At 41.9% G+C, this 12,722-nt stretch overlaps 2 protein-coding genes across 3 annotated transcripts; both read left to right on the forward strand.

The window, feature by feature from the left end:
• The first annotated feature begins 4,517 nt into the window (after window positions 1-4,517).
• On the forward strand, window positions 4,518-5,192 carry LOC129651239 (keratin-associated protein 4-11-like). 2 transcript variants are annotated; one of them, XM_055579947.1, is made up of 3 exons: window positions 4,518-4,684; window positions 4,802-4,891; window positions 4,964-5,192. In XM_055579947.1, exons 1-3 carry the CDS (start codon window positions 4,518-4,520, stop codon window positions 5,190-5,192), a joined length of 486 nt encoding a protein of 161 aa, XP_055435922.1. The 2 variants fall into 2 exon arrangements, with proteins under 2 accessions (XP_055435922.1, XP_055435921.1); XM_055579946.1 differs by having other exon boundaries at window positions 4,518-4,999; window positions 5,048-5,192.
• Window positions 5,193-11,580: 6,388 nt separating this feature from the next.
• On the forward strand, window positions 11,581-12,078 carry LOC129651240 (keratin-associated protein 4-11-like). The gene has a single exon (XM_055579948.1). The coding sequence runs from the start codon at window positions 11,581-11,583 to the stop codon at window positions 12,076-12,078; it is 498 nt and encodes a 165-aa protein (XP_055435923.1).
• Window positions 12,079-12,722: the final 644 nt, after the last annotated feature.

Below are 12,722 nucleotides of genomic sequence, written 5' to 3' on the forward strand. Positions count from 1 at the left end.
TAGCTCAGCAGGCTCCTCTGTCCATAAAATTCTGCAGGCAAGAATACTGTAGTGGGTTGCCATTCCATTCTCCTGGGGATCTTTCTGCCCCAGGGATCAAACCCATGTCTCCTGCATTGTGGGCACATTCTTTATCTTATGAGCCAACATCGAAGCCCCTACAGGTATGCAGTGGAATTCTGCTTTATTCTGGTAGCCAGAGCTTCAGTAGATTTGGTTTATTATTATTATTACTATTCAGAATATTCAGTTTATTCTGACTTATAGTAGGGCTACCTTCAGTGCCAGGCAGGTGATATAAATGAATTAAACAGACTTGGTGACAGTTCCTTGGTATTGCTGGTGACTGTGATTTTATGTCCAAGACAAAAAAAGGGACCTTTCCAGTGCCATGCTTAGATGTCCACTGAAACTGTATCCCAGCTTGATTTCTCCAACTGTCCACTTCTGCTCACTTCCCTTCTCTTTCCTCCTAGAACTACTAGTCCTTCTCGATAAATACCCTGTTTGCTAATTTTCACCTCTGTGTCTGCTTCCTAGGGAACTCAAACAGTCCCGAAAAGCAATTTGTAATTCACAACAGTTAATCTGAGAGCTGGAAAGACTGCCTGAAATGTAGTTTTCATCTTTTAGTGTATAGTAAGTAGAAGCTTAATCATAATCCAAGAAAACTTATGGAAATGAATCTGTAGAGAGAACTGTGAATTTTATCTAAAGTACTTTTATTTTTTTCTAAAGATTTTATGTCACCTATACACACACATGCTTTTTTTAAATTTTTGAATAACACAAAAGAATGATCAAAATAGTTGCCCATCATTTGTCTTTGCCAATCCCATTCAAAACCAATTTTTACAAATGGAGATACATTCTTATTGAATCTTTTTGTATGACATTTGAGACAGCAAAAGAGACACAGATGTATAGAACAGTCTTTTGGACTCTGTGGGAGAAGGAGAGGGTGGGATGATTTGGGAGAATGGCATTGAAACATGTATAATATCATATAAGAAATGAATCGCTAGTCCAAGTTCGATGCAGGATACAGGATGCTTGGGGCTGGTGCACTGGGATGACCCAGAGTGATGGTATGGGGAGGGAGGTGGGAGGGGGGTTCAGGATGGGGAACACGTGTACACCCATGGCGGATTCATGTTGATGTATGGCAAAACCAATATAATATTGTAATTAGTCTCCAATTAAAATAAATAAATTTAAATTAAAAAAATAATAAAATAAAAATTTTGAATAACACAAAAGAGTGATCAAAATAGTTGCCTATCATTTGTCTTTGCCAATCCCATTCAAAACCAATTTTTACAAATGGAGATACATTCTTATTGAACCCTTTTGTATAACATTTATGTCTTTATTCAGAAACCCAGCTTTACTTGTACATTTTTTTTTGTTCTGATATTTATTCAAATATTATTTTTTAGCCTTCAGGCAATGTTAATACATTCCTCCAATACCTGGTAAGTATATTATTTGACAGATTTGTTTACATATTTTTATATTTATTGTTGAGAACTGTGAATACATGTTTCCCATTAGATTTTATGAAGAAATATTGCTAAGTGCATAAGAAATCTATCAGTGTTCTAAGCCAGTCAACTTCACTGTTAACAATAATATTCAGGTGATTCTTTGGGATTTTCTAGACATATAATCATGGTGGTGAATAGCCCCCAGCCTCAGGTATGTCCCCGGATACACTCCTCAGTTACCCACAGTGGCAACCTCGTTATTAACCCAGACTTATGGGTTTTTCTTTCGTTCCTGCCTTGCTTTCTCATTTCCTCATGTGTACGTCCCAGAATCCATCCCCTCCCCCCGCCTCCGCCAAGTGAACTACTTGCACTCACATTTATGTTTCAATATCTATTTTGGGTGCAATTGAAATAAAGACAATAGACGTTCAGCAAATATTTTTTGTTGATTGATATTAAACCAGTGGTGGTGGTTACTTCTCAAAAAAGAGAGCTAAACTGGGATGTCTGCAAGTGAAGAGAACCAGTGTCAACTCTTGTGTTCTCCTCCTTTCTATCATATCTGTTTCTTTGTTAATACAGTATATGTATCCATGGTGTCCTATAAGTATGTACGATTCTGTGGATCAAAGTTGAACTTCCACAAGTGTGTTTTATCAGGTGACATGTTGTTTGCCACATAAACAAATGTGGTTTTCCTCAGGTGTAACCATGACCCCATTGATTGGAATGTTTCTCCCACTTTTCTCTACCAGGAAAAAAGACATATTTTTTAAAGGAGCATTATATACCTGTAAGTCATCCAAAAGCCTTCATTCACTCGACAAACATTTGTCACTCATGTGCTCTGTCCCAGTAACAAAAATAAAATTTATAGTTCATGCCTTCAGGGTGTCTGCATAACAATAGTGGAATGATAGAAAGTAACTGTGGTTCGGCAGAGAGTGCAAAAAACAGAGCACAATGCATACACAAATTGTATTTGAACAGGGTGGTTAATCATTGGGAGGAAGCAAGTAGCGTAAACCTGGGGTTTTGAGAGAGGAATAGGAGTTTGCAAAGGTAACGACAAAGATGAAACATTCCAGGAAGATGACATGGCTTCAGAAAAGGCTTGCAAGCTTTATTTTTTACCTCTTCCTCAGCTGTCCTAAACAGCTTATTGCTACTGCTAAGTCACTTCAGTCGTGTCCGATTCTATGCGACCCCATAGATGGCAACCCACCAGGCTCCCCCTTCCCTGGAATTCTCCAAGCAAGAACAGTGGAGTGGGTTGCCATTTCCTTCTCCAATGTGTGAAAGTGAAAAGTGAAAGTGAAGTCGCTCAGTCATGTTCGACTCTTAGCGACCCCATGGACTGTAGCCCACCAGTCTCTTCCATCCATGGGATTTTCCAGGCAAGAGTACTGGAGTTCTGTTTAATCTGACACAAGTTTTTTTTTGCTCTTAAAGTTTCTATGCTTCTTTGGACTATTGCTTAAAGAAGTAGTAATAATACATGCCGTACTATATTTTGCATTAAAGATTCAAAACAAATATAAGATATTCAGCACAATGCTCAGTGAACTCAGCACAATGCCTGGTAAATTTAGCATAAGGCATAGCAGATACTCTACAAATGATATAAATGATAAATATCATTATTCCTCACCTTTTATTGAAGATGTATGGATGTATGTTGATTTTAGTTCTTCATTTAAAAATAACATAGGAAGCTCAGTCTGGTGTTCTCTGACAACCTAGAGGGGTGGGATGGGATTGGGGTGGAGGGCAGATTAGAGGGAGGGGACATATATATACTTATGCCTGAATCACATTGTTGTACTGCAGAAAGCTACACAACCTGGTAAAGGAATTATCCTCCAATTAAAAAATAAAGACTTAAAAAAATAACTGTCATTCTTTTGAAAATGAAGTTGCTCAGTCATGTCCAGCTCTTTGTGACCCCATAGACTATATAGTCCATGGAATTCTCCAGGTCAGAATACTGGAATTGGTAGCCATTCCCTTCTCCAGGGGATCTTACCAACCCAGAGATCGAACCAAGGTCTCCCACATTGAAGGCATTCTTTACCAGCTGACTTACCAGGGAAGCCCTTTTTTAAACTATTGTCATGCTGTTTCTTATGCATGTGTCTCATTCAAGTATCTACAGGAAAAGGATGAGGAGTTATCTGTCAAGTTCTCTTACTACCCAACAGAATTCTTGGATCCATAGTTTTGAAGAATCATTCCAAACATGTTTATATACAGCAAATGCTTTTAAAATGAAATATCCAGTGTACAAGTTTGACAACTTAAAGATAAATCAAAACATCCCATTCTGGTTGCCTAGCCTGGGAGACATACAGCAAAAATATGTTTCTTCTCTTTAAAAGCTGTGAGTACTGCTAAGGGCTTGAGACAGTGGAGTGAAATCAGACGTAGAATGTGAAACTTTCTTGTGGTCTACCTATCTTCCTGACCATCCAAGATGCCCACTTAAGATCACATTCATCCATATTATTTGTGGGACATCCTCCCCCAAACATCTTTCTTTCTAATTCCTTTCCAGTGTTTCACCTGACCAGCACTTGTTCCCTTCACCCTTGATAACAAAATATACATGAGCCATATAAGAAATTTTTCTCTCTGAAGTTCAGAGAGCAGTGATAGGAGAGAATATCACATTCAAAAAAAAGATGCTAGAGTCATAGGATAAAAGCTGTATAGGACACTGAACCAACCAGTAGAAAAGGTGACACCCAAAAGGAAGAACTGGGACAGGGCTTTCAACTGGACACACAGGCACTTAACAGGAAAAGGAAAAGTATTGTTTTCTCCATTTTGGACTACTGCATCAGAAACACACAATCATGTAATTAAATGATCAATTTTCCTAGGGGGTTAAACAATAACAAGGAAATAATGATGTAATGGTAGCAGCTGTTCAGCAGGATATAAAGGGGGCTGGGGACCAAGAAGACTCTCAGACTCAAGAAGCTCACTTTCCTGGAAACTCACCCAGAACCTCCACCCTCTAACACCATGGTCAGCTCCTGCTGTGGCTCTGTCTGCTCTGACCAGAGCTGTGGCCTAAGTCTCTGCCAGGAGACCTGCTGCCGCCCCAGCTGCTGCCAGACCACCTGCTGCAGGACCACCTGCTGCCGCCCCAGCTGTGGTGTGTCCAGCTGCTGCCGCCCGGTCTGCTGCCAGCCCACCTGCCCTCGCCCCACCTGCTGCATCTCTAGCTGCTACCGCCCCTCCTGCTGTGTTTCCAGCTGTGGGTCCAGCTGCTGCAGGCCCACCTGCTGCATCTCCAGCTGCTGCAGGGGCCAGTGCTGCCAGCCCACCTGCTCTCACCCCACCTGCTGCATCTCTAGCTGCTCCCATCCCTCCTGCTGTGGGTCCAGCTGCTGCAGGCCTACCTGCTGCATCTCCAGCTGCTACCGCCCCTCCTGCTGTGCGTCCAGCTGTGGCTCCAGCTGCTGCAGGCCTACCTGCTGCATCTCCAGCTGCTGCAGGCCCCGGTGCTGCCAGCCTGTGTGCTGCCAGCCCACCTGCTCCCACATCTCCAGCTGCTGCCGCCCCTCTTGCTGTGGCTCCGGCTGCTGCCTGCGCCCAGTGTGTGGCCGGGTCTCCTGCCACACCACTTGCTATCGCCCCACCTGTGTCATCTCCACCTGCCCCCGCCCCGTGTGCTGTCCCTCCTCTTGCTGCTGAATCTCTGCTTTGAACATACTGCTTCCTCATTTCCTCCCTCCCCACAGTTGCAGAGCTTCTTTTTAAAATGTGGAGGGTTCAAGAGAACTCATCCTTGAATTTCATTGGCAAACACCAGACATACCGAGCCCACGTTCTAACTTCTCTCCAAACTCCCTCCCATACAAATGAAAACACTCAGAATCTCCCAGGAAATTATATTCTCCCAAAACTCGTCCCTATATCTTTAGGACATCTGTTTTTCATGCTTAAGGAATTTGTCTCTATCACTTGTAGGGCCCCCGGTTTCTATCTCTCTGATATGGAAATCCAATGAAGATTTTTTGGTGTACTCTTTGGTAAAGATTTTCTTACGTCTTTTTATTTCCATGAACCTAAATAAACTTCCTCCTATTGGCACTGAAATTTGAATCTGATTGTTACTCTCTTTCTTTTTTTAAGGATTTACATTTTGATCCAAAGTAATTGAATTTTACCTGCACCTGCCAAACAGCATAAATTAATCAACCTTCAAGAGAGGTCAAATGACATTGATCACTGCCTAGTTATGTCTAGAAAATAAATTAATCATTTTCTAGTCTTTATGGGGAAAGGAGGTGAAACTGAAGTGATAGAGCATCTATGAAGATAATAACATGAGAAAAGATTTGGAAAGATTGAGCACAATTCATGATTTTTAACAACACCACCTTTCAGGGTTTTTTCACCTACAAAAGCAGCAGATAGATAGGTTAGTAAAGTCTATCTATTCTCTGTTTCGGGTCACATACAATGAGTCCTTCGTCCACGTACACGGTTGAAATATTAGTCACTCAGCCGTGTCCAACTCTATGCGACCCTGTGGATTGTATCCCACGAGGCTCCTCTGTCCACGGATTCTGCAGGTAAGAATACTGTAGTGGGTTGCCATTCTGTTCTCCAGGGGATCTTTCTGCCCCAGGCATCAAACTCAGGTCTCCTGCATTGTGGGCAGATTCTTTATCTTCTAAGCCACCATAGAAGCCCCTGTACATACAGTGGAGTTCTTCTTTATTCTGGTAGCCAGAGCTTCAGTAGATTTGGTTTATTATTATTATTACTATTCAGAATATTCAGTTTATTCTGTCTTATAGTGGGGCTACCTTCAGTGCCAGGCAGGTGATATAAAGCAATGAAACAGACCTACTGACAGTTTCTTGGTATTGCTGGTGACTCTGATTTTATGTCCAAGAGTAAAAAGGGACCTTTCCAGTGCCATGCTTAGATGTCCACTGAAACTCTATCCTAGCTTGATTTCTCCAACTGTCCACTTCTGCTCACTTCCTTCCCTTTCCGCCTAGCAGTACTAATCCCAAGATCACTTCTCAATAAACACCCTGTTTGCTAATTTTCATCTCTGGGTCTTCTTCCTAGGGAACTCAAACAGTCCCAAAAAGCAACTTGTAATTCACAACAGTTAATTTGAGAGCTGGAAAGACTGACTGCAACATAGTCATCATCTTTTAGTATATAATAAGACTTCCCTGGTGGCTCAGATGGTAAATCATCTATCTACAATGCGGGAGACCTGGGTTCAATCCCTGGTTTGGGAAGATCTCCTGGAGAAGTAAATGGCAACGCACTCCAATATTCTTGCCTGGAAAATCCCATGGACGGAGGAGCTTGGTAGGCTACAGTCCATGGGGTCGCAAAGAGTCAGACAAGACTGAGCAATAATATATAATAAGTACAAACTTAAACATAAACGTATAAAACTTATGGAACTGAATTTGTAGATAGAACTGTGAATTTTATCTGAAGTACTTTTATTCTTTTCTAAGGATTTTATGTCACTTATACACAAACAGATGCTTTAAAAAAAAAATTGAATAACACAAAAGAATGTGATCATAAGTGAGTTGCCCATCATTTGTCTTTGCCAATCCCATTCAAAACCAATTTTACAAATTGATATACATTCTTATTGAATCCTTTTGTATGACATTTATGTCTTTATTCACAAACTCACCTTTTTTGTACATTTTTTTTTCTGATGTTTATTCAAATATTATTTTTTGGCCTTCAGGCAATGTTAATACATTCCTCCAATACCAGATAAGTGTACGCTTTGAAAGATTTGTTTACATATCTTTTTATATTTATTGCTCAGATCTGTGAATTCATTTTGCCATTACATTTTATGAAGAAATATAAAAGTGCATAAGAAATCTATCAAATTTCTAAGATAGCCAGCTTCACTGTTAACAATAATATTCAGTTGATTCTGTGGGATTTTCTAGGCATATAACCGTGGCAGCTAATAGCTCCCAGCCTCAGGTAGGCCCCAGATTCATTCCTCAGTTACCCACCATGGCAACTGCATTATTAACCCAGACTTTTGGCTTTTTCTTTCTTTCCTGTCTTCCTTTCCCACTTCTTCATGTGTATTTCCAAGAATTGCTGCCCAGGTGAACTACTTGCACTCACATCTTTGTTTCAATATCTACTTTGGGTGCAATTCAAACAAAGACAATAGATGTTCAGCAAATATTTTTAGCTGATTGACATTAAACCAGTGATGGTGGTTATTTCTCACAAAAGAGAGCTAAATTGGGATGTCTGGAAGTGAAGAGAACCAGTATCAACATTTGTACTCACCTCCTTTCTATTATATCTGTTTCTGTGTTAATACAGTATCTTTATCCATGATTGCCTGTAAATAAGTTCCATTCTATAGATCAAATTTGAACTTCCACAAAAGTGTTTTATCAGGTGACACATTGCTTGCCACTTAAACAAATGTGGTTTTACTCAAGTGTAAACATGATCCCTTTGTTTGGAATGTTTCTCCCACTTTTCTCAACCAGGCAAAACAGACATATTTTTTAAAGGACCATTACATACCCTTAATTTATCCAAAAACCTTCATTCATTCGACAAACATTTGTCACTAATGTGCTCTGTTCCAGTAACAAAATTAAATTTTATAGTTCATGCCCTCAGGGTGTCTGCATCACAGAGAGTGCAAAATTCGGAGCACAATGCAGGGACAAATTGTATTTGAACAGGGCAGTTAAATCATTTGTAGGAAGCATTCAGGGGAAAGCTAGGGTTTTGACAGAGGAATAGTAGTTTGCAAAGATAATGACAAAGATGAAACATTCTAGGAAGGTGAAGCAGCTTCAGCAAAGGCTTGCAAGCTTTTTTTTCACCCCTTCTCAGTTGTCCTAATACAGCTTAACTTCTTTGTAATCTTACACACAAGCTTTCTTTTTTTCCTCTTAACATTTCTATGCTTCTTTGGCCTATTGCTTAAAGAAGTAGTAAGAATACACTCTATATTATATGCTGCATTACAGATTCAAAACAAATATAAGATATTCAGCACAATGCTTAGTGAATACAGTACAATGCCTAGTGAATTTAGCATAATGAATAGTGAGTACTGTACAAATGATAAATGTCATCATTCCTCACCTTTTATTGAAAATGTATGGAACTTATCCACATACTATATATGTTGATCTCAGTTCTTCATTTAAAATAACATAGGAAGCTCAGTTCAGTGCTCTATGACAACCTAGAGGGGTGGGATGGGATTAGGGTGGGAGGGCAGCCCAAAGGGAGGGGACATATATATAATTATGGGTCAATCACACTGTTGTACTGCAGAAACCTACACAACCTGGTAAAGGAATTATCTTCCAATTAAAAAATAAAGACTTAAAAAATAACTGTCATTCTTTTGAAAATGAAAGTCATTCAGTCATGTCCAGCTCTTTGCGACCCCATGGACTATACAGTCCATGGAATTCTTCAGGTCAGAATATTGGAATAGGTAGCCATTCCCTTCTCCAGGGGAACTTCCCAACCCAAGGATTGAACCCAGGTCTCCCACATTGCAGGCAGATTCTTTTCCAGCTGAGCTATCAGGGAAGCCCTTCTTTTAACTATTGCCAAACTGTTTGTTTTCATACCATTCATGGGGTTCTCAAGGTAAGAATACTGAGGTAGTTTGCCATTCACTTCTCCAGTGGACCATGCTTTGTCAGAACTCTCTACCGTTACCTGTCTGTCTTGGGTGGCCCTACACAGCATGGCTCATAGTTTCATTGAGTTAGACAAGGCTGTGGTCCATGTGATGAGATTCGTTAGTTTTCTGTGTTTGGTTTTCAGTCTGTCTGCCCTCTGATGGAGAAAGATAAGAGGCTTATGGAAGCTTCCTGATGGGAGAGACTGACTGAGGGGAAAACTGGGTCTTGTTCTGATGGGTGGGGCCATAGAATTTTCTGTTGATTGGCAAGGCTATGTTCCCTCTGTGCTATTTACCTGGGGCCAAACTATGATGGAGGTAATGAAGATAATGGCTTCCTCCTTCAAAACGTCCCATGCACACACTGTTACACTCAATGCCCCCAACTCTGCAGCAGGCCACCGCTAACCCACACCTCTCCAGAGACTCCTGGACACTCACAGGCAAGTCTGGGTCAGTCTCTTGTAGTGTCACTGCTTGTTTCTTCTGGGTCCTGGTGCACACAAGGTTTGTGCCCTCCAAGAGTCTGTTTCCCCAGTCTTGTGTAAGTTCTGGTGGCTCTGTGGTGGGGTTAATGGTGACTTCCTTCAAGGGGGCTATGCCATACTTCCTCCAAGGGGGCTATGCCAGGTCTACTGTACCCAGAGCTCCTGCCCCTTCAGCAGCCCACTGCTGAACCGTAACTCCTCAGGAGACACTCAAACACAGTTCTGTCTCAGTCTCTGTGGGGTCTTTAGGTCCTGGTGTGAACAAGGTATGTTTGAGCCTTCTAAGCATCTCTAGCATGTATGGACAGTGATTCTAAATGCAATTTTTCCCCTTCTACCATCTTTCTGGGACTTTTCCTTTGCCCTTGGACTTGAGGTATCTCCTTAAAGTCATTCCAGTGCCACACAGCCACCACTCCAGCATCAGCTACCATCTTGCAGGTGCTTCTCTGCCCTTGGATATGGGGTATCTCCTCACAGTCACCCCAGCACCGTATAGCCAATGCTCCAGGGCCTATGGACTTGCTGGAGCTGCTGCATGCCGAAGAATTGATGCTTTTGAACTCTGGTGTTGCAGAAGACTCTTGAGAGTCCCTTGGACAGCAAAGAGATCCAACAAGTCCATCCTAAAGGAAATCAGTCCTAAATATTCATTGGAAGCACTGATGCTGAAGCTGAAACTCCAATACTTTGGCCACCTGATGCGAAGAACTGACTCATTTGAAAAGACCCTGATGCTGGGAAAGATTGAAGTCGGGAGAAGAAGGGGATGTCAGAGGATGAGATGGTTGGATGGCATCACCGACTCAATGGGCATGAGTCTGAGTAAGCTCCAGGAGTTGGTGATGGACAGGGAGGCCTGGCGTGCTGCAGTCCATGGGGTCGCAAAGAGTCAGACATGACTGAGTGACTGAACTGAACTGACTGAATCTGTTTCTTATGCATGTGTCTTAGTCAAGCATCTACAGGAAACAGATGAGGAGTTACCTGTCAGGTTCTCTTACTACCCAACAGAATGTCTTGGATACATATTTTTGAAGGCTTAATCATTCCAAACATGTTTATATACAACGAATGCTTTTATTATTTTTTTATTTAATTTTATTTTATTTTTAAACTTTACATAACTGTATTAGTGCTTTTATAATGAAATATCCTGTATACAAGTTTGACAACTAAAAGATAAATGACAACATCCCATTCTGATTGCCTAGCCTGGGAGACATACAGCAAAAATGTGTTTCTTCTCTTTAAAAGCTATGAGTATTGCTAAGTGCTTGAGACAGTGGAGTGAAATCAGACACAGAATTTGAAACTTCCTTGTGTTCTAACTATCTTCCTGATCATCCAAGATGCCCACATAGGATCACATTCATCCATATTATTTGTGGGACATCCTCCCCACAAATATCTTTCTGTCTAATTCCTTTTCAATGTTTCATCTGACAAGCCATGTTCCCCTCACCTTTGACAACAAAATACACATGAGCCTTATAAGAAACATTTTATCTCTGAAGTTCAAAGAGCAGTGATAGGAGAGAATAGCACATTCAAAAAAAAAAAAATGTTAGCGTCATATGACTAATGTTTCATAAGACACTGAACCCACCAGGAGCAAAGGTGACACCCACTAAGGAAGAACTGGGACTGGGCTTTCAATTGGACACACAGGAGCATACTAGGAAAAGGAATAGTGTTATTTTCTCCATTTTGGAATACTAATTGAGAAACACACAATTATGTAATTAAATGATCAATTTTCCTAGGAGGGTAAACAATAAGAAGGAAATAATGATCATGATAGCAGCTTTACAGCAGGATATAAAGGGGGCTGTGGGCCAAGGCGACTCTCAGACTCAAGAAACTCACTTTCCTGGAAACTCACCCAGAACCTCCACCCTCTAACACCATGGTCAGCTCCTGTTGTGGCTCCGTCTGCTCTGACCAGAGCTGTGGTCGAAGTCTCTGCCTGGAGACCTGCTGCCGGCCCAGCTGCTGCCAGACCACCTGCTGCAGGACCACCTGCTGCCGCCCCAGCTGTGGTGTGTCCAGCTGCTGCCGCCCAGTCTGCTGCCAGCCCACCTGCCCTCGCCCCACCTGCTGCATCTCTAGCTGCTACCGCCCCTCCTGCTGTGGTTCCAGCTGTGGGTCCAGCTGCTGCAGGCCTACCTGCTGCATCTCCAGCTGCTGCAGGCCCCAGTGCTGCCAGCCTGTGTGCTGCCAGCCCACATGCTCCCGCATCTCCAGCTGCTGCCGCCCCTCTTGCTGTGGCTCCAGCTGCTGCCGCCCGAGCTGCTGCCTGCGCCCAGTGTGTGGCCGGGTCTCCTGCCACACCACTTGCTATCGCCCCACCTGTGTCATCTCCACCTGCCCCCGCCCCGTGTGCTGTTCCTCCTCTTGCTGCTGAGCCCACTGTCTCCACTTACCTCTGTCCCACATATGTAGATCCTTTTTTGTGCTGACCCATAGGACTCATGGAGTCTAGCTGACATCATTCAGTTAGTTGAATCTCATGATTACAGTGGGTCCACCACTGTTCTTCTGACTCTGTGAACATATTCTGGCTCATTTATAATTCTTCCTTGTCATATTTTCCTTTCTATATCAGCACCAAATAAGAATTAATTTGCAATCCATCAGTTGAGAAATTGTCTCAGTCCTCTCAATGTTTCATTCTTCCTGATATTTTGGTCATGATCTGCAGGTGGTCCACAAGGTGGCTATTATCTGCAGCTGCTGAGTGGCACTGACTTGACACCCTGAGATCGGGGGTTGGGGGGTCCAATTTACCCTTTATTTTCTCCTCAAGTGAATTTCTTTTGTTTTGTCACTTCTCTGCTTTCTAATAAGCTTCTCTGCATATAAAAATTCACTGGTATTTTTTCCTATTATTTTCATGATCATTTTACTTACTAACTAGGCAATTTATATTGTATATGAAGATATAGGAAGAATAACCCATGTTGAAATCACTCTGACAATAGATGCTACATCAGATATAGATGATTTAAGATTTTAGAGCAAAACTGGCATGTATGTATATGTGCATGT

The sequence above is a fragment of the Bubalus kerabau genome, chromosome 4 (genome assembly GCF_029407905.1).
Source record: "Bubalus kerabau isolate K-KA32 ecotype Philippines breed swamp buffalo chromosome 4, PCC_UOA_SB_1v2, whole genome shotgun sequence".
NCBI lineage: Eukaryota > Metazoa > Chordata > Mammalia > Artiodactyla > Bovidae > Bubalus > Bubalus kerabau.

Coding starts and splice junctions, on each gene's coding strand:
- LOC129651240 (XM_055579948.1), top strand. CDS start 11,581: ATGGTCAGCTCCTGTTGTGGCTCCGTCTGCTCTGACCAGAGCTGTGGT.
- LOC129651239 (XM_055579946.1), top strand. CDS start 4,518: ATGGTCAGCTCCTGCTGTGGCTCTGTCTGCTCTGACCAGAGCTGTGGC. Junction 5,000..5,047: donor TCCAGCTGCTGCAGGCCCCG/GTGCTGCCAGCC, acceptor CCACATCTCCAG/CTGCTGCCGCCCCTCTTGCT.